At 43.1% G+C, this 27,531-nt stretch overlaps 1 protein-coding gene across 5 annotated transcripts in view; it reads left to right on the top strand.

Annotated features, from left to right (window-relative positions):
• The window catches only part of bcor (BCL6 corepressor), a 279,901-nt gene that overhangs the window by 73,680 nt on the left and 178,690 nt on the right, over positions 1-27,531 (top strand). Inside the window, exon 1 of one of the 5 annotated variants that reach the window (XM_078409195.1) lies at positions 11,336-11,431. The exons of the other annotated variants lie outside the window; for them this stretch is intronic. Coding sequence (XP_078265321.1) covers positions 11,420-11,431 — 12 coding nt within the window. The 5' untranslated portion in view covers positions 11,336-11,419. Of the gene's footprint in view, positions 1-11,335; positions 11,432-27,531 lie in introns of those variants that run through there. 5 annotated transcript variants of the gene reach the window in all.

Here is a 27,531-nt window from a genome sequence, read left to right as displayed (position 1 = left end):
AATTAAACAAATTACTCAAGTTGAGGATCTATGAACCTATCTTCTCTGAGTGCTTGAGCCCAGTTCGTTAATGCAGAGAATAAAACTGAAAACACATTGCTGAAGGTGCTCGTGTGTGTTTGGTTAGTGCGAGAACAGACTCAATGTATTTTAAAGCAATAATATATTCCTTTATTTGTCCCACACTGGGGAAATTTGCAGTGTTACAGCAGCAAAGTGGATAGCAAGAGACATTCATTATGAATAAAAATAAAGATAAGGATAATTGTCATCATTTACTGTGTTTTCTAATCTATTACTGTTAACTGGTCTGTTGACTGGTCTGCTGGGTGTAGCGCTGGTTGTGCAGTCTCACAGCAGCGGGAAGGAAGGACCTCCGATATCTCTCCTTCACACACTTGGGGTGAAGGAGTCTGTCACTGAAGGAGCTACTCAGTGCAGTGACAGTGTCCTGCATGGTGTGGGAGTCATTGTCCAGCAGCGATGTTATCTTTGTCATCATCCTCCTCTCTCCCACCGCCTGTACTGAGTCGAGGGGACAACCCAGGACAGAGCAGGCCTTCCTGATCAGCTTGTCAAGTCTCTTCCCCTCCGCTGCTGAGATGCTGCTGCTCCAGCAGACCACTCCATAGAAAATGGCTGATGCCACCACAGTGTTGTCGAAAGTCCTTAGGAGTGCCCCCTGCACTCCAAAGGACCTGAGTCTCCTCAGCAGGTAAAGTCTGCTCTGGCCCTTTTTGTACAGTGCATTAATATTTTTGGTGCAGTCAAGTTTATTGTTAAGGTAAACACCCAGGTACTTATAAAAGTCCACTCTCCCGATGTCCATTCCCTGGATGTTCACCGGTGTTGAGGGGACGTGGCTGCGCCTGCGGAAGTCCACCACCATCTCCCTGGTTTTCCCGCGTTGATCCGGAGGCGGTTCCGCTGGCACCAGTCCACAAAGTCCCTGGTCAGTTCTCTGTACACCCTGTCATCGTCGTCTGTGATGAGGTGGACAATGGCAGAGTCGTCAGAGAACTTCTGTAGATAGCAGTTTGCTGAGCTGTGCCTGAAGTCTGCAGTGTACAGGGTGAACAGAAAAGGAGCTAGCATTGTTCCCTGCGGAACCCATGTGCTGCAGACCACCATGTCCGAAACATAGTCCTTTGTCCTCACATACTGTGGTCTGTTGGTGAGGTAATCCAGAATCCAGGATATGAGGTGGTGATCCACTCCTGTGCGCTCCAGCTTGCCCCCCAGAAGCCCAGGCTGGATGGTATAATGCAATGCAGTGATATGCACCCCTGTAATGATAGACACAAATAGCTGGAGTAACTCAGCAGGACAGGCAGCATCTCTGAAGAGAAGGAATGGGTGACATTTTGGGTTGAGACCCTTCTTCAGATTCTCAACCTGAAACGTCCCTATTCCTTCTCTCCAGAGATACTGCCTGTCCCGCTGAGTTACTCCAGCTTTTTGTGTCTTTCTTTGGTTTAAACCAGCATCTGCAGTTCCTTCCTACATATTTTAAAGCAATCGCAGGTGAAGCAAAATAATTGGAGAATGCTGCGATTGTGCTGCCGAAGAAGCTTGGTTAAGAATGAATCTCGCATTGCATTACTGCACCAAAGCAGGTTATTCAGCCCTTTGAGACTGTATCAGCTCTACACAAGAACAAATCTAGCTCATCCATTCCATTCCTCAGTCCTCTCCACATTGCCATGAACATTCTATCTATCTACATACTTAACTTGCATCCTTTTCAGTGCTACAATTATCCTCTACTACCCCTGTCATTTAATGGAGTTTTGCCAATTATTCATTCCACTTCCTCTGCCAGTGGGAACATTTTATGCATATCCTGACTATACACCTCACGATTTAAAAAATCTATATTAGATCACACAACCATTTAAAAATAGCACAAAAAAAAATTAGGTGTTTATAAATGGTGAGGGTTTAAAGGAGATTTGGCATTTGGAACAACCTATATGTCCTGCATAAATCATTGAAAGTTAACATGCAGAGAGCAATTAAAAGGCAAATGGTATCCCGACCCAAAACATCACCTATCAATGTTCTCCAGAGATGCTCCTGACCCATTGAATAATTCCACTTTGTGTTTTTTTTAAGGCAAATGGTGTATTGGTGTTCACTGCCTGAGGATTTGAATAGAAACATGAAGATAATCTGCTGTAATTATTTAGGGTCCTGAAGAAGGTGCAATAGAATATTATTTATAGTTCTGATCTCACTTAAGAAGTAACTTACTTATGTGAGAGGGAGTGAAGTGTAGCTGTAAAATTATATTTCTTGGGATAGCGTGAGAGATTAAACAAACTGTTAGTGCATCCCTGAGTTTAGAAGAATGATAAATGATCCAATTGAAATGTACAAAATCTTATGATTCTTGTCATAATAGATTGAGGAATGCTGTCACTATCTGGAATATGCACAACCAAAGATCAGTCTTGCAAGATGATTTTGGATTTTCAGGGCAGAAATTACGCAAAATTCCTTGATGTAAAGTTTAGTAATTAATTGGAATTCTTTCTCCAAAAGGACCATGAAGCTCCAGTCCCTGAGTTTACTGAAAACATAGACAATAGATTTCTAGTTATTAACGGAATTGAGGGATATGGGGTTAGCAGGAATGTAACCCTTGGGTAGAAGTCGCCCCTGATCTAACTGAATGTGGAGCAGATCAAGGGGTTGAATGCCCTTGGCTTATTTCTTGTTCACTTCCAAGGGGAACAATCCCAGGTTCTTCAATCTATTCAAAGTCCATCATTGCTAGAATCATTTTGGTAAATCTCTTTAGCGCATTCTCCGAAGCCTTCACATCTTTCCTAAAATGTAGCTTTCAGAACTTGACACAATATACCCATTTTGATCAAACTAGTACTATAAATGTACATCATGACTTCTTTGCTCCCATTTTTTAGTGTCTCTGTTTATGGGTCCATTTTGATTCTCCAAATCAAAGGCGTAGCCATGGGCACTTGCATGTGGGGTAAGTTTAACAATCCCTGTTCCAGGCGTACACTGGCCCGATCCCCAAACTCTGCATTGAGGCTACCTCCTGCACCCATGCAGAACTCATGGACTTTATTAATTAACTTCACTACCATTTTCCATCCTGCACTCAAATTCATGTGGTCCATCTCCGACACATCCCTCCCCTTTCTTGATTTCACCGTCTCCATCACAGGAGATAGACTGTTGATAGATGTCTATTATAAACCTACTGACTCAAACAACTATCTAGACTACACTTCTTCCCACACTGCCTCCTGCAAAGACTCTATTCCGACCTCCCAATTCCTCCATCTATGTCGTATCTGCTCTCAAGATGAGGAATTCCACACCAGGACATCTGAGATGTCCTCATTCTTTAGTGAATGGGGGTTCCCCTCTTCTATCATAGATGAGACCCTCACATGTGTCTCCTCGTTACTGCGCAGCTCTTGCTCCACCTCCCCACAGTCGCAACAGGGTCAGCGTCCCCTAGTCCTCACTTTTCAGCCCATCAGCCATCGCAGACAGCACATAATCCTCCAATATTTTTGCCACTTTCAACGGGATCCCACCATTAGCCACATCTTCCCATCCCTCCTGTTTCTGCTTTCAGCAGAGACCATTCTCTTCGCAACTCCCAGGTTAACATCCCTTCCCACCCAAACCACTCCCTCCCCAGGTACCTTCCCCTGCAACCGCAGGAGATGCTACACCTGTCCCTATACCTCCTCCCAGGGATCTTGACTGTCCTTTTAGGTGAGGCAGAGGTTAACTTGCACCTCCTCTAACCTCATCTACTGTATCTGCTGTTCCAGATTTGGACTCCTATATATTGGCGAGGCCCAGCGCAGACTCTGCAATCGTTTCTTTAAACACCGTCGCTCAATCTGCCTAAACCTACATGATCTCCCGGATGCCAAACACTTTAACCCTCCTTCCATTCCCATACTGACCATTCTGTCCTGGGCCGCCTCCATTGTCAGAGAAAGGCCAAACCTAAATTGGAGGGACAGCATCTCATATTTCGCTTGGGCAACTTACAGTCTAGTGGTATCAATTTTGATTTCTCTACCTTCAAGTAACTTTTGCATCCCCTCTCCGTCCATCCCCCACCCTGGTCGTCATACTAGTTTTACTGTCATCTTGTGGAGTTCCCCTGTGTATGCTCATTATCACCTATATGAAGGCCAACAATGACCTACTATGTGCCCCAAATTTCCTTGATTATTGTTGCGTTTTGCATATCTTCCATTAATTTGTTCTAAGTACTGTCTACATCTCTCATTCACCTTTCCCGACTTTCAGTCTGAAGAAGGGTCTCGACCCGAAACATCACCTATTCCCTTTCTCCAGAGATGCTGCCTGAACAGCTGAGTTAGTCCAGCTTTTTGTGTCTGTCTTTGGAGGTTAATAGAACATGATCACTGCCTGTAATTTCCTCCCACTTACAGTTGCCTGGACTCGATTTGAAGGGTTGTTTGAGCAGAAGGCCCTTGCAAACTTTGACCGGATTCAAAACTGGGAGTGGAATTTTACATTTGTTAAAGCCCTGATGCTTTTTGCAAAATTCTAGTATAGGATGTGAGAAGTGGATTATCTGGAGCAGTGGGTGTGCCTTCATGTATTTGAGTAGGGACGCTGTAAATCCAGGACATGGCTGGGGTGGATGAACACCACTGGTTCTCTTTATAAACTGCCTGCCACAGCCAGCTCAGTTCAGTACATGAAAGTATAACTGAGATGTGTGAAATAATATCCACATCCAAACTGCATTTGTATCTCCCCCCTCCCTCCCCCACAGGTTTCTCCACCTCTTCAAAGAATAATGAATCACTTGGTGAAAATTCTGGTACAAATCATTAAACCAGTTTGTTTCAGACAGGAAGTGAACATTGGGTCAAAGTAGCTGAAACGTGCTTCATTCCTGAACTTTTATATATAAAACACTTTATCAGAGTAAAACATAGCAAATACTCAAGGCTGCAACCCTGCCTCGATTGGTTCACTGACATTCAATTTCATCTTCAAACTGAAAAGGACCCATTTTAAAACCGTTTGCGTCTAGGCCTGTACAGTCGCCATTGTCTCCAATTGCCTTGTTTACCCACGGGATCATTTCTATCGACAGCCGGAACTTCTAAGTGTTTCGCAACTTTCCTGGCAATAATCTCATCTACCACTCTTCTATGATGTCATTGGACTTTAAAAAATCCGGTTGCTTTTGATTAATGGAATCTTTCTATTCCCTAATCTTTTTTTTTGGTAAACATAAATTTCCTGTTCAACAATTTTGGTAAACACACCTATTCAACAATCTAGAGAATAATGATTCATTTGAGAATCATTGTGTGCCTGTTGTGTGTTGATGATGGTGCTCTCTGGTGTATATATATCTATGAGAACTAAGACCTTCCCCCCCCCCCCCCCCCCATCCGCCCCATCCCTTCAATTCCGATGTCATTTAATTTCGGGCTGTGAAAGTTGCTGTATTTTGGCTAATAAAAATAAGTAATCCCATCAAGCCTTTGGATTGTGCAACATTGTATTACTTGTTTGCTCAGTTTTATTCCTGAAAAAAACATTTGCGTTGAGTGTCGAAAAATGTGTGCAGTACATTTCAGGAAAAACAAAATGTCGTTTTGTAGTAGTACTCGTGTGAAATGAGGCTGAGTGGTTGACACGTATGCCTGCTTAATACATATGCCTGGTTGAGGTTTAGTTTAGATGTGTTCCAGTCGCCAGAGAATATTTCAAAGCCAAATATTATTTGTTGGGATTCAATAATTTATTTTTCTCAATTTTCTAAATATTTTGACTTAACAGTTAAATGGGCAGTACCCCAATGGTGTATATCAATGGACACCTATCTTAAATCGTGCTTTGCCCTGTTCACCCATCACCCGTGCACTCTGACTTAAACTGACTTCTGCTTCAGTAAGTCCCAATTGTTGAAATCCTTACCCTTATTTTCAGATCGCGCAATAGCCTCGCTTCACCGGATCTCGGTTAACCCGGTCCAGTTTGATAAACATCCGAGAGATTGAAAAGCGGATAAATCTAAAAGCTTAAAATGTGAAATAAGGTCAGCAGGTCAGGCAGCATCTGTGGAGAGAGAAACGATTTTGATGAAAAGTTATGGATCTGAATCTTTAACTCTGTTTCTCATTTTACAATTCTCTTGACTTAACTGTACTTGCTCCACATGGTTCTTCTGCATCGCAGGGTTTCATAACTTTATCATTGGGATTTAGTGGCATAGACAGGTTGAATACGGTCTTATTTTGGCTGGGTTGGGGAATCAAGAACTGGAGGACATGGGTGTATTGTGAAGGGGGGGATTAATATGAACCCGAGGGGAGGGCGGCACTTTCTCCACACAGAGGATGGTGGGTATATGGAATGAGTTACCAGAGGAGGTATTTGAGGCAAGCACAATAATATTTAAAAGACATTTGGACAGGTACATGTCGAGGAAAGATTTAGAAGGGTACAGGCCAAACGCACAGAAATGGGACTGGCTTAGATGGGGATAATAAGAAACTGTAAATGCTGTAGTGACTTAACAGGTCGGGCAGCATCTCTAGTTTAGTTTGGATCAGAGATACAGTGTGGAAAGGGGTCCTTCGGCCTATCGAGTCCACACGGGCGATCGATCACGCCCGTCACTCTAGTTCTATGTTTTCCACTTTCTCATCCACCCCCTATGTATTAGGATTATCTGCAAAGGGCAATACAACCCGCACGTCTTTGGGATATGGGAGGAAACCGCAATACCCAGCGGAAATCCTCACATATGGAGAATGTGCAAACTCCACACAGACAGCCCCCGAGGTCCGGTTCTCTGGCGCAGTGAGGCAGCAGCTTTACCAGCTGCGCCACTGCGTTGCTTCTGAAAGACGTGGATGGATGATGTTTCGGGCTGGGGTCCTTCAGAAGCTTATGTGGGGCATATTGGTCGGCATGGACAAATTGGGCCGAATGGGCAATTTCTGTGTCATATCACCCTATGACTATATTTGTCTTTACAAAATTGTGGGCACAATCAGCACAATAGCCAATGTGATAGTAATCCAAGGACATTTGGTTCACTTTTTGCACCAGTGAATAATTTCTACCAAGTTGCCGTCACACACTTCCAGCTGGCAGTTTTATATCCAAATAGGTCCGAGCCTATTGCTGAAATTAAAATCTCACGAGCTTTGTCTGACAGAATAGATGGGATATATCCAATTAAAATGAATAAGCCAGGTTGCTTAAAACTTCCACTATAGCTATCATATTGATTTGTAAAGTGACTGGAGACATTTTAATTAAGTTCCAAAATGTGCTGTGCTGGTCTCCACAATTTTACTCGGCAGTAGTGACCAGACGTATATAGAATTCACTATTAGATCGTTCCTTCCAAGACCGTAAAGGTAAACTAAATACCACTTAGCTATTTGTAAGGACGATTGTAAGAAACAGTTGTGAAAATTGCCAAATTATGTAAGGTATACGAATAGAATTGGCCAAGAACCATCATTGACAAATCACGCGATGATTGTTTAAACATACACGGCATAAGCGTTAAAGGTCATTGCATAAATGTTATTATACAGCCATTTGGTCCACTGAAAAAAATGACACTAAGTTATAGATTAACTCAGCGGGTCAGGCAGCATCTCTGGAGAAGATGAATAGGTAATGTTTCATGTAGGGACTCTTCTTCAGACTACCGTGACCGTTCTGGTCATCAAGCACTCTCTCTTCTAACCCCAGTTCCCTACATTCTGCCTAGAGCCTCCTTTGCCTGGATTATAGGGTATTAGCAGAAAGGAGAAGTTGGAGAAACTTGGAATGTTTTCTCTGGAGTGTCGTGGATTAAGGGGAGACTTGTAAGAAGTATATTTTATGAGAGGCAGACAGTATATTATATGAGGATAGACAGGCAGAATCTTTTCCCCCAGGGTGAAAATATCAAAGGTACAGCTTTAAAGTGAGAGGGCCAAAGTTTAAAGGAGATAGGCGGTGTTTGTTACACAGAGTGCTGAGTGCCTGGAAGACGCTGCAACGATAGCGGCAATTAGGAGACTTTTAGATAGGCACGTGGGTGTGCTGGGATATAAATTCAGCCCATAACCCGCTCATTCCTGGGATCATTCCTGGAACTCCAAAGCTGGACCCTCTCAAGAGCCAGCACGTCCTTCCTCAGATAAGGTGCCCAAAATTGCTCACAATACTCCAAATGCGGCCTGACCAGCACCTTATGGAACCTCAGCATTACATCCCTGTTTTTGTATTATAGCCCCCTTGAAATAAATACTAGCATTGCATTTGCTTTCTTTACTAGCATTGCATTTGCTTTCTTTACGCAATGCTACTGATTTTACCGATTTACCAAAGGTAACAATTATATCTGTAGGTCTTTGGAGTGTGGGAGCAACAGGAGAAAACTCACGCAGTCGCAGGGAGAACGTACAAACTCCACTCCATACATTATGATACCCATGGTCAGGATTGAACCCGGGTCTCTAGTGATGTAAGGCAGCAACTCTACCATTGCGCCACTGTGCCACCCTATTCTAGAGCTTTTCTAAATATTTAATACATCTACATATAATGCATGTTTAAATTGATTGTCTTGGAACTCCAAAGCTGAGATTTCGGATCCACCATTATTCTTTTAGGATCTCTCTTTTTGCCCTCCCTCTGTAATTTCAACCTTGCTTCACTTTTGATCTTGTTTTACAGATGTAATGGTGCTCATGCTAGAGAATATTCCATTTTAGTCAATTTAGAGGTGAGGCTCATTTATTGACCTCATTAGCTGGTCAGCCAGAAAGTTGCAGAAACTGATAAACTTTGAAAAAATACCAAATATCCCTCGAATTCACCCGAATATCTGCGCATACAACATCAGGTTATAGAAACATAGAAACATTGAAAATAAGTGCAGGAATAGGCCATTCGGCCCTTTGAGCCAGCACTGCCTTTCAATATGATCATGGCTGATCATCCAAAATCAGTACCCCGTTCCGGGTTTTTTTCCCGTATCCCTTGATTCCCTTAGCCCTATCAGAGCCAAGTCCAACTCTTTGAAAATATCCAGTGAATTGGCTTATGTTATGTTGCAGACTTTTTAAAAAAATTCTCCATCCGATATTCAAACATTTTAGGCCCGATGACTTACAAATTTTGACACAAGTAATTGCAGATACTGGAATCTTGAACAAAAAATAAAAGCTGGAGGAACTCAGCGGGTCAGGCAGCATCTCTGGAGGGAATAAATAGACGACCCTTCTTGAAGACTGATAGGGGTGGGTGGGGAGAGAAAGCTGGAAAAGAGAGACGGGTTTGGGTAAAGCCAAGCAAGTGATAGCTATAAATGTCAATGTATTTAATGTTTCCTCTTATTTATTTGCTTTCCACTCCTTGAATGAAATCAAGCTTGACCGGGCTTAACAAACCTAAAGAGGTGCGTTTGTGTAAGTTTATTTTAACTCCAAACAATGCAGGCAAAAAGGACATTCATTGAAATATCACATATTACTGCCGACTGACTCAGTAAGGCGATTTAGCGAGGCGCTGCTGAGGCACCGTGCGGGAATGGTTTCTCTCAGCGCGAAACATCATGACTTTGCACACTAGCTGTTTGGCGAAACATTAGCAACAACAGTGAGGGGGAGGGAGCGGTGCCTCGCAGCCATAAAGATCTGTGAAGCTCTGATACAAAGAAGTAATAATGTGTTTGTGGGCTGATAGGCAGGGCCTGGTCGAGCTGGTTTCTGCTGATTGATGTTTCTTCTCGCGTTTGCAAATTTCTGGGTTGTTTGGATGTGTCAAGCGAGATTTCGCAGGTGCCGGAGGGAACGGGGGGGGGGGGGGAGGGGGATTGTTAGTGGGGAGAATGATGATGCATCAACGGTGGGTGGAAAGATGGGAATGGGTGGCGCGATTTTTACTCTAACACGAACTGCTTTGAAATAAATTGGTTTCAGTGTGCAGCTGAGCGGAAGGAAGTTCTGATGTTTCTGAAGCCCGCGTGTTCAAGGACCTCAGCAGAAACGACTACTGAAAGGAAAGGGAGGCGGTTAAAACACCAGGGTTAGAGAGGTTTCTAGCTGCGAGCTCGACTTCTGCTTTTAAAATGGGAACAGAAACAGTTCACCGCAGCATACATTAGGGAGGTGTTTTCTGTCTTTTAAATCACACTAAACTAAGTGTAATTTACTTTTTCCGCACTTTAAATAAAGAATACAATATTGTCACGTATTGGCAGCAGTGTCAGTCTGTAATTGAGCGGAGCTGAATCGCCATTGAGTTTGTGCTGTCGATGCAGTGGACAGGGGAAACTAAATTCCAGGAATGTGGGAGTGATAAATTACAAATATATATATATTTCGCCTCAATTTTTCCTTGAATTTAATTTCTAAATCTCGCGGCAGCACGGCAGATGTATGCCTGTTTGTTCTGTGGGTGCGTGGAGGGGTACGGTCGCTGGAGGTTTATCAGTGAGAGTGGGGGAGGGAGTGGTTATATGACGCGACATAAATAACTTGTTTTATCTATTTCATATTCGCGTGTAAGAGGCCGCAGCCGGACTCGCTCAGATGTAACTTTGGCAGGCAGTCCGTTTACCATTCGTCATATTTTAAAATAAGCTCGAGGTCGCTGGAACATTTTAAACACGTCCTATACGTTTCATTCTTGCTCTACAACATCGTGATGCTACATGTGTGTTGTTTGTTTCCAAGAGGTCTGTGATCGCCCAAATAGCTGCCCGGGCATGTATGTGTTTTATTTCGTCTATTGAACCGACGAGCGAGCAGAGATCCTGAGGGTTGTTCAGTTGAGGGCATTGTTGAACGTGTTTTGTTCCTCTCTGGCGGTACAGCAGTGGAGAGGAAATGAGTTCACGGCCGTTCTGCTGACACAAGCATGTAATGAGAGATGGAGCCGCGATACCGCACTGAGGCGCCTCATTCAGCCGCTTTTCGCCTGATCGCTCTGCCAGGTGTTTCGTGGTCTCGGTTTCAAAATGTTTCGCACATTTGTAAATCTTCCCCCCATCCGCCTTCTTCAGACTGAACACACTAAACCATCTATCCCGTTTACACGGCTCCAGCCTGCGTGTGCACAACGGCGACATTGTGAGCGTGTCCTCGTTCTCTAGATTGATGTTAGCTGGTTGATTGATGTGCTCAATACGCAACCTGAATTTTTAAAGGACACTCAGCATTTTCATCAGACTTCATGTGGGTTCGCGTTGTGGGCTTTGAAGTGCGGCGATTGGTTAAATTTGGTACACCGTTTGCTCTTGAGCATTTAGTTTCTGTTGCTGCTGAATATGTTTTTTTGCTGCCAACGCGTCAGGATTTCCAGCCGTTGGTGGACCTATCTGGCAGTTCTAAATGAATGAAAACGCTTGCGGATAGTTTAAATGCGGAAACATGTAAGAGAATTGAACATTCACAAATCAAACCTTGATCATTTGCTGTAAATATTTTCTCCTAGACGTTGATTTATTTATCGCAGTGGTTTAATTATGGCGCGGTGCAAAATTGAGCTCCTTTTTGAAGCGTGAGAGTGCCTTGCGGCAGTGATATTGTGTTGATTGCCTATTATCACGGAGAGCCCGGCAGTTGCTGATTGACGTTTTACAGCGTCGAGCGGGTGCTGGGTTCAATCCAAACAGCGAGGCCAGCAATTGGAAGGACGGCGTCATGGGCACACCGGGTAAGGGCAACCTACTTATAAAATTGCCCTCTTACTCCATGAGCTGCTTTCGCCAGGGAGTTGCGAAATCTCTTGTTCCAAGAATGCAGATGATGTCTCTGCCAAGCACTGACATCAATGTAAACATGCGCTCAGTAGCTTTTAATACAAAAAAACAATTTATTTCATTCCTTAACTTTTTGTTGATGTTTGGTCAGGACACATTTGGGAATGTATCGATACTACTTGCTACTATACTATTATTGACACTTAAGTTGTTATTTAACAGGCCTTCGGTTTATATCACTCAAGATGTACTGCAATGTCTCCAATTATCAAACCAAAAATCTATCTTAATTTGATCCCGATGTTCAGGAATACAACAAGAAATAAAAACTTGACGGTTTGCAATGCGAGTTATCTGTCAACTTATCGGGAAACGGTATGAACATCCCAATCTCGTCGAAATGTTTACATATGGAAGGGTCACGAGCTCTAGCTTGCACTATTTTCATATTACAGATTGGTTTTAATAATTTATCATTTCGGTGTCTTTTTGGCGGGATGCTGCGGGAGAAATAGACAATGTGTGAGAATTCAGCGGACACATGGTCAGAGAAGTCTCCGGTTAGTCTGTGGAAGGGGCCCGACCCGTAACGTCACCCATCCTTTTTCTCCAGAGAGCATCTCTGACAACATGCCTGACCCATTGTGATACTCCAGCACTCTGTTTATCTCCAGAGTAAGAAAACATTGACTTTTAATGTTTTCCAGAATTTACTGTGGTGTGGGGAACTGGGCCCAAGGACGATTTTCTTTTTGTATCTTTCTCCTTTCATCCGTCTTTTGAAGTCTTTGTTGACTGCTGTAGTTAAATCGGTGTAGGAAGGAACTGTGGATGCTGGTTTAAATCGAAGATCGATACAAAATACTGGAGTAACTCAGCGGGTCAGGCAGCATATTTGGAGAAAATGAATAGGCGACGTTTTGGGTCATGTCGGAAGAAGGGTCTTGACCCGAAATGTCACTTATTCCTTTTCTCCAGCGACTGCCTGACCCGTTGAGTTACTCCAGTTTTTTTTTGTATCGAGCTGTAGTTAATACGGGGTGGGATACTCTGTTGCTACCCAATGGGTCAAGGTACATGTTTTGCTGCGGGAGAGCGCAAGTAAATGAAACTGGCCCGAGTGATTAGAGCGGTCGGTGTGGGTCTTTGAACTACATTGTTACAGAAGCTCGGAACATGGATAATACAAGAGCGCTTGAAGCTTGCAGCTATAAGATGCATATCCGGGTTTTTCAACAACGTATTTATATAGTGCCTTTCACGTGGTGAAACGTTTCAAGGCACTTCAAAGGGACACCGTCAAACAAATGGAGACTTACGGGACTGCAGTTGCCAGATCTTAAGCAAAATTAAAAGTGCTAGAGGAACTCAGAGGGTCTGGCCGCAGCAGCATTTGTGGATGGAATGGACAGACGACGTTTCAGGTCGGGACCCTTCTTCGGGCTGGACCAGGACCCCGACCCGAAACGTCGCCCGCCACGGATGCTGCCTGACCGGCTGCGTTCCCACAGCGCTTCGGTTTTTTTTGTTACGATCAAACAAATTTTGGCAGTGAGTCACGGGTGCTGGTTAATTCGCATAACCTAAGGTTGAACAAAGAGAGTTTAATGATCAATTTAAGGAGGGAGAGATTGAGGGCATTTCAGAGCCCGAGCCTTGACAGCTGTAGACACTGCTGCAAAACTGGATGCCTGGAGGCTGTATGTCAGGAAAGTACAGAAGTCCGGCGTAGGTAGCAGAAACAGCGTATCACCACACACACCGCTTACCCAACCCCCTGGAAGGCTCTGCAGTTCCCACATTGCCCTCATTAGCCATGTTAGAATCAACAAAATCAGGGTGGAAACAAGTCTCACGTACGAAGGGACTGCTGAAGAAGACCAAAAGAACAGTTTGGTGGTTGGAATAACGGGTGGAGGCTCAGTAATTCATTGATAACTATGACGTGTGTGTATTCATCAGTACTGTTAATGCAATATCTGACCGTGAAAAGCCCACCCTGGTGAGAGCTAAGAATGGAGGTGAACATATGAGCAACAGAGAGGCACTTGGTGCTCACTGAAAGGCAGACATTAAAGTACTTCGCCAACATTATTCTATCTTCAAGTGAGATTCTTGAATCCACAACAAATTACATTGTTCAGCCTTGATTGACAAAAATTTGAAAAGACTGCGTCTGTTGAAGAACAATGTTTTTTTGGAGTAGATGGTGCCCCTGGTGACGCTCTTGGTGGAGAGGAGCTTTGGTGACCAATCCACACTTCATCTCCCATGTCTGGAAGAAGGTGGACATTCCATGCCTTTCAATCTCAATGCAGATAGATATCAAGTGTGGCGTTCTCCCAACATTTTTCACAATCTTTCTTGCCATACTGCAGTACCAAAGGCCAAGTTTTGCTGAAATGGTGCTAATCTACAGATAAATTGGAAGTCTGTTCAACCATTGTCACCTCCACTCCAGGGTATTGGTCACCACAACTTCAGTCATTAGGTTGCTTTACACAGTTGAGACACGTAACTTGATCATATATAATATTATACAAGTCTTCGTTGACTCACTCCTGAAGTAGATGAGAGAATCGATCTTGCACAAAGAATCTTTTCAACAAAGGTCTGTTACCAACCTGACACTGCTGTGCTATATATCCCTCCTACAATAAAGAACCCATAATGAGACACTGAAATGAGGATCACTTCCTGTATCTTGGAAGCCATGTCTCATCAAAGGCAGACATTGATAATGAAGTTCACCATCACCTTAAGTAAATGACATTTGGCTGTCTGAAGAAAATGGTGTTTGTAGACCAAGATCTTAAAGCTGGGATAAAGCTTATGGTATAATCTTCTGACACATTAAATATATGCTACCTCTGTTCTCAGTATAAAATCCTCCAAATTCACTGGCAGGATTCATGAATCATTGTTAGTATATTTTCCATAGCCAACATCCCCAATACTAATGTAAACTGTTCCATAGAAACTACCTAATGATATGCTGAGTTTTCCAGCACTTACAGTTTTTACTTAAAGATCCCTAAACATTGATGATCTGATCTCCCGGTGGCCGAGCACTTCAACTCCCCCTCCCATTCCCAGTCTGACCTTTCTGTCATGGGCCTCCTCCAGTGCCATAGTGAGGCCCACTGGAAATTGGAGGAACAGCACCTCATATTTCGCCTGGGCAGCTTGCAGCCCAGTGGTATGAACATCGACTTCTCCAACTTTAGATAGTTCCTCTGTCCCTCTCTTCCCCTCGCCCTTCCCAGATCTCCCTCTATCTTCCTGTCTCCACCTATATCCTTCCTTTGTCCCACCCCCCTGACATCAGTCTGAAGAAGGGTCTCGACCCGAAATGTCACCCATTCCTTCTCTCCCGAGATGCTGCCTGACCTGCTGAGTTACTCCAGCATTTTGTGAATAAATACCTTCGATTTGTACCAGCATCTGCAGTTATTTTCTTATACTACTTATATATCATGGTTAGCCTATGTCATTTGTATGCCTGACACCATATTCTCAAGATATCTACTCTATACTGAGTTCCATCACAGCAATAGTTTACTAGCTGAACAAAGGAAAATATTCAATGACGCTATTAAAGTTGTAACATTGCCATTTACTAAAGAGAATCATGCCTTGGGACCATTCAAAATGGAAACTAACTATTCAAGTTGGCATCAGGGAACCTTGATTCCATTCATTGGCGCCAGTGATGTACCCAGTAGACCTGCTGGATTTGATCCCAGTCCATATGGAGTTTGTATATTCTATCCTTGATCCATGTGGGTTTCCTCTGGGTGCTCTGGCTTCCCCCATTTTCTCAAAGACATGGGAGTTAACAGGTTAATTGTCTTATGTAAATTGCCCCTAGTGTAACTCATGCTGAAGGGGCTGTATCAATGCTGTGTCTCTTAATCAACCAATCATTGGGAGAACACAGAAGTCCAAGTTAAATGGTAGAAAGATTGCAAACCTCTTGTTCTACATGTGGTCTACAGGTCTACATTCGCCTCCTCAGAACCCATTGAGCTCAAGTGGTAGCAAGTCATGATCCACCTCAATAGACTGACTAAGAAATTATAATTTCAGAGAGAATGGGAATGTTTGAGTGACCACAGTTGGAGGGATGCAGAAAAAAATAATTTAAAATGTGGAGGATTAGCAGGAGAGAGCCTATAAAGTGAATAGAAAACAAAAAAACCCCTACACCCTTTTTTTCCCATTCTCTTCCCTGTGTTCCATCTGGATAAGCATTCATTTCTCCCCTTCCCATTCCCACCTTCCGTCCTACTCCACTAAATTCCTTCTGGCTTCACATTTCACGACTCTTCTATCCTTGTCTCCTTATCTCACACTTTTTGCCTTTTCATCTCTGGCCTTTGGCCAACCATCTGCCTGCCAATCAACCCCCCCTCACCTGTATCATCAAACCTTGTCCTGTTATATCATATCATATCATATATATACAGCCGGAAACAGGCCTTTTCGGCCCTCCAAGTCCGTGCCGCCCAGCGATCCCCTACATTAACAGTATCCTACACCCACTAGGGACAATTTTTACATTTACCCAGCCAATTAACCTACATACCTCACCTCTCTTTCAACCTTTTTCCCCTCCATTACAAATTCAATCTGAAGAAGGATACTGACCCAAAATGTTGCCTATCTGTGTTCTTCAGAGATGCTGCCTGACCCACTGAGTTACTCCAGCACCTGGTATCTTTTTTTTGTAAACTAGCATTTGCAGTTCCTCGTGTCCACAAATAATTTTAATATATCTGTTATGTTATGGTATTAGACAATAGACAATAGGTGCAGGAGGAGGCCATTCGGCCCTTTGAGCCAGCACCGCCATTCAATGTGATCATGGCTGATCATTCTCAATCAGTACCCCGTTCCTACCTTCTCCCCATACCCCCTGACTCCGCTATCCTTAAGAGCTCTATCTAGCTCTCTCTTGAATGCATTCAGAGAATTGGCCTCCACTGCCTTCTGAGGCAGAGAATTCCACAGATTCATAACTCTCTGACTGAAAAAGTTTTTCCTCATCCCAGTTCTAAATGGCCTACCCTTTATTCTTAAACTGTGGCCCCTTTCAATTATATGAGTATTTCAACACAGCTTGATTTTTTAAATGATTTATAATTTTTTTAATGTTCTGGAATATCAGAGATATTTAAAATTTATAAAATACAAAACCAGCTCTTAGGTAGGCAAAACTTTATATCCTGTCAAAGACTGTCAAGGGCTGTCCTAGATAGGTGCCATAGCAGTATGATACCTGAGGGCTCTTTACTGCTAAGGTCTTGGTAAACAAGAGTAAAACTTGGTAATGTCTTGGAGCAAGAAGTTATCTTGATCAACCCAGTACATGTAACTTGGAGACACAAGGAACTGCATATGCTGCAATCTTGAACAAAACACAAAGTGCTGGAGGAACTCAGTAGGTGAGGCAGTATCTGTGTTGGGAATGGATAGGTTAGATTTTGGGTTGGAACCCTTCTTTAGGGTTTGTAGATGAGCATGAATTGAATATATGATTCTTGATCAGTATTAGACCTTATTAGTTCTTAACCAACGATAGTATTATATTCCATCTTTATTGGTGAAGGCAGATTCTGCTCACGAGGAAGGATCTTTGATATCTTTCTTGTCGTGTTATTTGGCCACTTTAGAAATAAAATATTTGTGCTGTTTTACAAATAGTCACTTCATTGGTTCCAACTTTTTGGCTAGCACTTGCCTCTTTCAGTCTTGATCTTTCACTTAATTTGGATGTTTGTCATTTCAGGCAATAAGGGCGTATGATCTTTTCAGTTGCTGCTTCACAAGGGGAAGTGAAGGGACTAACTCTTGTTCAGTCAGAGGGGATAGTTGTGGAGGTTTTGATCTGTTATAATTTACCTGAGAGTGGAGGGGGACTTTGGTGGTTCTGCTACATTCCTGATCAGAAATTATGACATTTTAATTTTCAGTCAGAAGTGGTTGACAAATTTCCTCCCCTCATTGGAGATATTGATACACATGATCAAATTCTCTCTCACTATTCTCTGGCTATGAAACAGATGGCTTCCAGCAGATTTCATTTTCCAATGGGATCTCCACTTCTCGGCAGCAGCTGATGTTGGGCCTCAGTCTTTACATTTGCCTCTCTTTACACCCCTCCGTATGACATTTTCAATCTTAGAATGTGGCAAATGCCATGAAAGATTTCTTGAATGTTATTTAACCATGCATTTTAAGTACTCATTTTCTTTCAGTTATGAGACTTGATGTGCTGTCTCACATACTTTTGGCTGCACCTCACATTTATTTGCAAAGTTGTAACTACAGTTTCTTTTAGGAAATTTAGAAATTGGGGATTGTTTCTAATTCAATTTGAGGCAGTGACATAAGATTGTCATGATATGTGCACTGAATAACTGTTGTTGTACCATTGGTCCTTCATTACATTTACATGCAATTACATGTATGTTACATATTAAAAACAATTGTGTGTACTTGATCCTCAAGTTCTCAGATTATTTCAACATTCCTCATGGATAATAATACTTTTATTTTAATCATGTCGTAATGAAAGAAAACATGGCAGTCAGTTTGTACACAAAGTCACAAAAAACCTAATTATTCTAAATTATAGTTAGAAAGTATACACAGACTTTGGAAGGAAGCATATTGGTTAAAAAATTTTTTAAAATTATTTCTACACTGGCCAAGGTTGACTGGAAAGGGATCCTAGCAGGAATGACGCTGGAACAGCAATGGCAGGAATTTCTGGACATAATCCGGAATTCGCAGGATCATTTCATTCCAAAGCGAAAGAAAGATTCTAAGAGGAGCAGGAGGCAACCATGGCTGACAAGGGAAGTTAGGGATGGAATAAAACTAAAAGAAAAGATGTATCACACAGCAAAGAGTAGCGAGAAGCCAGAGGATTGGGAAATTTTCATAGGACAACAGAAGGTAACAAAACGGGCAATACGGGCTGAAAAGATGAAGTATGAGGGGAAGCTGGCCAAGAATATAAAGAAGGACAGTAAAAGCTTCTTTGGATATGTTAAGAGAAAAAGAGTAGCAAAGTCAAATGTGGGACCCTTGAAGGCAGACATGGGTGCAATTATTATGGGTTACAAGGGAATGGCAGAATAGTTGAATAGGTATTTCGGATCTGTCTTCACTAAAGAAGACACAAATAATTTCCCAGATGTACTAGAGGACAGAGGATCTGTGGGGGGGGGGGGGGGTAGAGGAACTGAAAGAAATTTGTATTAGGCGAGAAATAATATTGGGTAGACTGATGGGACTGAAGGTTGATAAATCCCCAGGGCCTGATGGTCTGCATTCCAGGGTACTCAGGGAGGTGGCTCTAGAAATAGTGAATGCATTGGTGATCATTTTCCAATGTTCAATGGATTCAGGATCAGTTCCTGTGGATTGGAGGATAGCTAATGTTATCCCACTTTTCAAGAAAGGAGCGATGTGCAAGATACATCTTCTGGATGCACTGGGACGCATCCTCAGTGATGTGACCTGGGGTCATCAGGTGTTTCAGGTCTCACAACATCAGACACCCTCGTCCAGGCGACCCAGCCGGGGTTGATCATGCCCCGACTTGCGTCCCAGCAGCAACTGCCCACGGATCAGCCCTCTTAATCCAAAGCCACCTAATGGCTTTCTCTGCGGCTTCGCTTGCGGATTGAATGGCCCTCTTCTTTGCCAGTCCCGTAATGCCCAACTGGTTGAGGACTTTGCAGAGTGAGCATCCTGCAAAGCCTCTACAGCCCACCTCTATGGGTTCATACCATGTCTTCCAGCCTCTGTCCCGGCACATCTCCACCAGCTCCTGGTACTTTGCACATTTCCTCTCATTTGCTTCTTCCATACACTCTTCCTAGGGCACTGCCAGCTCCACACTGATCAGCTGTTTTGTTACTTCGGGGGGGGGGGGGGGGGGATGATGATGTCTGGCCGGAATGATGTTGCTGTGATGTGCTGCGGAAATTTCAGCTGTTTGCCCAGAATGACGTGCAGCTGCCAGTCAGTGGCCGTGTAGAGGAGGCCCGCCCTTGTATTTGGTTGTTTTGACAAAAGTGATTGATTTCTTCAGGGCATGGTGGTGTTTGCTGCTACTGATGACAGTGGCAATGCTCTCAGCAACCGCCTTAAGCACCTGGTCATGGCGCCACCGATAGCAACCTTCGCCAAGGGACGTTGGGCAGCTGCTGAGGAGATGTTCTAATGATTCCCTTTCAGTGCAAAGTGGGCAAGAAGGTGTCACGCTCTTGCCCTAGACGTGGAGGTTTGCTGGGCTTGGTAGGGCATCGTAGACAGCTTGGACAAGGAACCGAACTTGCTGGAAATCTGCCTGCATGATGTTTGACCACGTAATCCTGCGCTGCGGTATGCTCTCCCACCTTGTCCACGCTCCCTGCATCCCACCGTCCTGCTCACACGCTCTTCCTCCACACCAACTCGGACCTCTTCCTGGATGAGAGAGAAAACGGGGAATTACAGATCAGTTAGCCTGACATCGGTGGTGAGGAAGATGCTGGAGTCAATTATTAAAGAGGTAATAACGGTGCATTTGGATAGCAGTAAAAGGATGAGTCCAACTCAGCATGGATTTATGAAAGGGAAATCATGCTTGACTAATCTTCTGGAATTTTTTGAGGATGTGACAAGTAGAATGGATGAAGGGGAGCCAGTGAATGTAGTGTATCTAGACTTTCAGAAAGCCTTTAAGGTCCCACACGGGAAATTGGTGAACAAAATTAGAGCACATGGTATTGGGGGTAGGGTGTTGACATGGATAGAGAATTGGTTGGCAGACAGGAAGCAAAGAGTAGGAGTAAACGGGTCCTTTTCAGAATGGCAGGCAGTGGCGAGTGGAGTGCCGTAAGGCTCGGTGTTGGGACCGCAACTGTTTACCATATATATTAATGATGAAGGAGTTAGAAGTAACACTAGCAAGTTTGCGGATGACACAAAGCTGGGTGGCAGTGTGAACTGCAAAGAGGATGTTAGGAAGTTGCAGGGTGACCTGGACAGGTTGAGTGAATGGGCAGATGTGTGGCAGATGCAGTATAATATAGATAAATGTGCGGTTGTCCACTTTGGCAGCAAAAACAAGGAGGCAGATTATTACCTCAATGGTATCAGGTTAGGTAAGAGGGGAGTGCAGCGAGACCTGGGTGTCCTGGGTGTGCAGCAGTCACTGAAAGTTGGCGTGCAGGTACAGCTGGCAGTGAAGAAAGCTAATAGCATGTTGGCCTTCATAACGAGAGGATTTCAGTATAGGACTAAAGAGGTTCTTCTGCAGTTGTATAGGGCCCTGGTAAGACCACATCTGGAGTATTGTGTACAGTTTTGGTCTCCTAATTTGAGGAAGGACATCCTTGTAATTGAGGCAGTGCAGCGTAGGTTCATGAGATTGATGCCTGGCATGGCGGGACTGTCATATGAGGAAAGATTGAAAAGACTAGGCTTGTATTCACTGGAGTTTAGAAGGATGAGAGGGGATCTTATAGAGATATATAGAATTATAAAAGGACTGGACAAGCTAGATGCAGGAAAAATGTTCCCAATGTTGGGCGAGTCCAGAACCAAGGGCCACAGTCTTAGAATAAAGGGGAGGTCATTTAAAACTGAGGTGAGAAGGAACTTTTTCACCCAGAGAGTTGTAAATTTGTGGAATTCTCTGCCACAGAGGGCAGTGGACGCCAAATCACTGGATGGATTTAAGAGAGAGTTAGATAGAGCTCTAAGGGCTAGTGGAATCAAGGGATATGGGGGGAAGGCAGGCACGGGTTATTAATTGTGGATAATCAGCCATGATCGCAATGAATAGCGGTGCTGACTCGAAGGGCCGAATGGCCTCCTGCACCTATTTTCTATGTTTCTACATGATGGGGTTTGACACCTGAGCAAATAAAAGTAAAGGACCTTATGCCTGCTAAGACCCCACTACAACATAAATTTGTCTTATGTTAGGGAACACTATTGCATGGGGAAAACCAGCCTTCTAACAGAGGGAAATAACTTGCTTATGAATAAGCAAAATACTGGAGGATCTCAGTTGGTTGGGCAGCATCTGGGCAGCTAATGGACAGGTAATGTTTTGGGTTAGGACCCTTCTTCACCCAACCCAAAACGTCCCGGTCCATTCCCTCCCCCGATGCTTCCTCACCCGCTGAGTTCTGCCAGCACTTTGTGTGTTTGCTCAAGATTCCAGCACCTGCTGATTCTTGTGTTTTCCTTTGCCTGAGAATGAAATGGGAGTAATTCACCAGATCTCACAATAAAGGATCCTCTTGTTAACCCTCCCTACCCTTTCTACAATCCTCCAAGGCATTTATCTCTCACTCTGCCATCACATTATAATTAATTCTAATCCACAAAACTTGCAGTTTTGATATAGGATGAGTGTCTACAGTTGACCCACTGGAATTAATGGGCCTCTACATTTGTAATTCTTTTTGACGTATACATCTTGACCAGTCAAGATGCGAACTATCTTGTTAAATACTTGTTCAAATAACTACATCGTGAAAGTTGGCTTTGCATTAATAGTTTCTATGGGGGCGTGCAGCGTAGGTTTACTAGTTTAATTCCCGGAATGGCGAGACTGTCATATGTTGAAAGTCTGGAGCGACTAGGTTTGTATACACTGGAATTTAGAAGGATGAGAGGGGATCTTATCGAAACGTATAAAATTATTAAGGGGTTGGACACGTTAGAGGCAGGAAACATGTTCCCAATGTTGGGGGAGTCCAGAACCAGGAGCCACAGTTTAAGAATAAGGGGTAGGCCATTTAGAACAGAGACGAGGAAAAACTTTTTTAGTCCGAGAGTTGTGAATCTGTGGAATTCTCTGCCTCAGAGGGCAGTGGAGGCCAATTCTCTGAATACATTCAAGAGAGAGCTAGATAGAGCTCTTAAGGATAGCGGAGTCAGGGGGTATGGGGAGAAGGCAGGAACGGGGTACTGATTGAGAATGATCAGCCATGATCACATTGAATGGCGGTGCTGGCTCGAAGGGCCGAATGGCCTTCTCCTGCACCTATTTTCTATTGTCTATTGTCTATAAAAAAGTACCAATGGCAGAGCAGTATTTTCTCAGCACTACACTGTCATGTTAGATTAAACATATCATCATTATGATGCGTGTTCATTGAAATGGTTGTCACTGATTTGCCTGACTTTTTCTCTTGGTTGCCCTTGTGCCCTAAGCCCTAAGCAATTAAGTGATCTTTCCACCATGAGATCAAGGCTGAATGCAAGTAATAGAATAGAAATGATGCATCTCGGAGAGAAGAGTATGCAGGTAAAAAGCTACGTAGTCATGAATGGAAGATTCGAAGACTCAAATAGCAAATGTATAATGGAGGAGACCAAAAAAGCCATTTTAATTAAAAATATACATGATTTAAAAAAGAAACTGAATCAAGTATAAAGCGTATTAATGCTACACTTAGTCAAATAATGGCTTAGCAAATGTTTAGAAATATTTATCTAGTTTTCAGTGTTTTGCTATAAGGTCAATCTCAACACAGTGAAGGATCAGCAGTGACTTCGTAAATTGGTACCATCACTCTGTTGGTTATAAGGGGAAAATAGAGAAACTGGACATTTAAGGGTAAAAAGAATTATGGGTGGTTGGATGTGTTCAAAATTATTAAGGGCCTTGTTAAAGTAAATTTAAGACAGAATTTCTAGTGGCCTGTGATTTACTTTAGTTTATTGTCATGTGTTCAGAGGTACAGTGAAAAGCTTTTGTTGCATGCTAGCCAGTCAGTGGAAAGACAATACATGATTACAATCGACCATTCTCAGTGTACAGATACATGATATATAACATATATAACATATAACAACTACAGCATGGAAACAGGCCTGTCCGGCCCTACCAGTCCACGCCGACCATTCTCCCTGACCTAGTCTCATCTACCTGCACTCAGACCATAACCCTCCAATCCCCTCCTATCCATATACCTATCCAATTTACTCTTAAATAATAAAATCGAGCCAGCCTCCACCACTTCCACTGGAAGCCCATTCCATACAGCCACAACCCTCTGAGTAAAGAAGTTCCCCCTCATGTTACCCCTAAACCTTTGTCCCTCAATTCTGAAGCTATGTCCCCTTGTTGGAATCTTCCCCACTCTCAAAGGGAAAAGCCTACCCACGTCAACTCTGTCCGTCCCTCTCAAAATTTTAAAAACCTCTATCAAGTCCCCCCTCAACCTTCTACGCTCCAAAGAATAAAGACCCAACCTGTTCAACCTCTCTCTGTAGCCTAAGTGCTGAAACCCAGGCAACATTCTAGTAAATCTCCTCTGTACCCTCTCCATTTTGTCGACATCCTTCCTATAATTTGGCGACCAGAACTGCACACCATACTCCAGATTTGGCCTCACCAATGCCCTGTACAATTTCAACATTACATCCCAACTTCTATACTCGATGCTCTGATTTATAAAAGCAAGCATACCAAACGCCTTCTTCACCACCCTATCCACATGAGATTCCACCTTCAGGGAACAATGCACAGTTATTCCCAGATCCCTCTGTTCCACTGCATTCCTCAATTCCCTACCATTTACCCTGTACGTCCTATTTTGATTTGTCCTACCAAAATGCAGCACCTCACACTTATCAGCATGATAAAGGGAATAACGTTTAGTGCAAGATAAAGTCCAATCAAAGATAGTCTGAGGGTCTCCAATGAGGTAGATAGTAGTTCAGTACTGCTCTCTAGTTGAGGTAGGATTGTTCATTTGCCTGATAACAGCTGGGAAGAAACTGTCCCTGAATCTGGAGGTATGCATTTTCACATTTCAATACCTCCTGCCTGATGGGAGTGGGGAGAACAGCGAGTGGTCAGGGTGCGACTCATCCTTGATTATGCTGGAGGCCTGTGAGATATACTGTAAATGGAGTCAATGGAAGAGAGGTTGGTTTGTGTGATGGTCTGGGCTGCATCCACAATTTTCTACAATTTCTTGCATGGTGCTGTTCCCAAACCATGCTGTGATGCATCCCGTTAAAATGTTTTCTACGGTGCATCTGTAAAAGTTGGTGAGAGTTGCTGGGGACATGCCGAACTTCCTAAGCCTTATAAGGAAGTAGAGTCGTTGATGTGCTTTCTTGGCTTCAATATGGATGGTCTAGGAGAAATTGTTGGTGATATTTACTCCTAGGAACTAGGAACTAGGAACTCGTAGGAAGCTTTCAGCCATCTCTGCTTCGGCACCATCAATGCAAACTGGGGTAAGTGTACTGCTTTCCTTCCTGAAGTCGACCAATATCTCCTTTGGCTTGATGACATTAGAAGAGATAAATTTAATATCAGTAAAAGACTGGAAAAGTCCATTTACCTGCAGATTACGTTTTGGAATGCCTACCACTATTAACAAAATGTAGTCTTTGAGAAGCAAAAATGTGTGAATGCTCACAATCTCAAATATAAAGATAAAATGCTAGAGATACTCCACACGGCATGTGTGGAGAGAAGGGGGAGTTAATAATTTGGTCCAATTACCTCTTATCATGAAAGGCTTGAAAGCAAGACTGTTTTTTTGTTGCAGAGAACAGGAGTGGTGGAAAGAACAAAGATAATGACTGAGATAGGGTTGAGAACAAGATTGGTCAGGTGACATTCATGCTGTCTAAGAGAGTGCGATTAATGTTTTGTAATCATAGTTGGTCAATCTGAAGGAGTGTAGATAGAGGGAAGTGAATGAGGCAAGTAAAGAGATAGAGGGGATGGGGGAGAGAAAGAATGAAAAATTCTGAAATTGCAAGACACATGATGCACCAGTTGCTAAAAATCTGAAATAAAAAAAGAATGCTGGAAGTACTCAGCAAATCAGCAAGTTTGTGGCAAGAAATTAAAGTTAATGTTTTAGGTGGATGACTGTGCATCAGAAATGGTTGCAGACTTATTTGCTAAGGGAAACACCCTCCCAACCTCTAACCTGTTGAGCCCTACAAGAATTTAATTTACTTTATTATCACGTGTTCCGAGGTACAGTGAAAAACTTTTGTTGCCTGCTAACCAGTCAGTGGAACGACAATACATGATTACAGTTGAGCCATTCACAGTGTACAGATACAGGATAAAGGGAATAACATTTAGCGCAAGATAAAGTCCAGTAAAGTCTGATTAAAGATAGTCGAAGGGTTTACATGCAGTAGATAGTAGCTCAGGACCACTCTCTTGTATATGTTTCACTGAGATTATGTTTTATATATTTAAAATACTCTCTAGTTAACCTCTTGACATATAGCAAACCCACCTGTTATGTAACCAGTCTTGTCATTTATTGTTGCACTCTCTGGCAAGCATATCCTTCAATAAGGAGACAAAAACTGTACACAATACTCCAGCTATAGTCTCATCAAGGACCAATATAATTGCAGTAAGAACTTCTACTCAAATTCTCTCCAAATAAAAAAAGATGCTGCCCATAGTGCTAAATTTCCGGCAATTTTCTGTCCTATTTCAAATTACATTTGAAAGTGTTATGTTTTATGAAGTTTTACAAAAACAATTAAAAAAGGAAATGTTACACATACTTCCTAAACATTGTGTAATGATCCTGATCTGATAAGGGGACTAGAGGTAAAAGAGCCATTAGGAGGCAGTGATCACAACATGATAAGTTTTACTCTGCAAATGGAAAGGCAGAAGGGAAAATCGGAAGTGTCGGTATTACAGTATAGCAAAGGGGATTACAGAGGCATGAGGCAGGAGCTGGCCAAAATTGATTGGAAGGAGGCCCTAGCAGGGAAGACGGTAGAACAGCAATGGCAGGTATTCCTGGGAATAATGCAGAGGTTGCAGGATCAATTTATTCCAAAGAGGTGGAAAGACTCTAAGGGGAGTAAGAGACACCTGTGGCTGACGAGGGAAGTCAGGGACAGCATAAAAATTAAGGAGAGGAAGTATAACATAGCAAAGAAGAGTGGGAAGACAGAGGATTGGGACTCTTTTAAAGAGCAACAAAAGTTAACTAAAAAGGCAATACGGGGAGAAAAGATGAGGTACGAGGGTAAACTAGCCAATAATATAAAGGAGGATAGCAAAAGTTTTTTTAGGTACGTGAAGAGGAAAAAAATAGTCAAGGCAAATGTGGGTCCCTTGAAGACAGAAGCAGGGGAATTTATTATGGGGAACAAAGAAATGGCAGACGAGTTAAACCGTTACTTTGGATCTGTCTTCACTGAGGAAGATACACACAATCTCCCAAATGTTCTAGGGGCCGGAGAACCTAGGGTGATGGAGGAACTGAAGGAAATCCACATTAGGCAGGAAATGGTTTTGGGTAGACTGATGGGACTGAAGGCTGATAAATCCCCAGGGCCTGATGGTCTGCATCCCAGAGTACTTAAGGAGGTGGCTCTAGAAATAGTGGAAGCATTGGAGATCATTTTTCAATGTTCTATAGATTCAGGATCAGTTCCTGTGGATTGGAGGATAGCAAATGTTATCCCACTTTTTAAGAAAGGAGGGAGAGAGAAAACGGGTAATTATAGACCAGTTAGTCTGACATCAGTGGTGGGGAAGATGCTGGAGTCAATTATAAAAGACGAAATTGCTGAGCATTTGGATAGCAGTAACGGGATCATTCCGAGTCAGCATGGATTTACGAAGGGGAAATCATGCTTGACAAATCTACTGGAATTTTTTGAGGATGTAACTAGGAAAATTGACAAGGGAGAGTCAGTGGATGTGGTGTACCTCGACTTTCAGAAAGCCTTCGACAAGG

The sequence above is a fragment of the Rhinoraja longicauda genome, chromosome 12 (genome assembly GCF_053455715.1).
Source record: "Rhinoraja longicauda isolate Sanriku21f chromosome 12, sRhiLon1.1, whole genome shotgun sequence".
Taxonomy (NCBI): domain Eukaryota; kingdom Metazoa; phylum Chordata; class Chondrichthyes; order Rajiformes; family Arhynchobatidae; genus Rhinoraja; species Rhinoraja longicauda.
The sequence above is the reverse complement of the archived record's forward strand: the minus strand, read 5'-3'. Positions and strand labels throughout refer to the sequence as shown.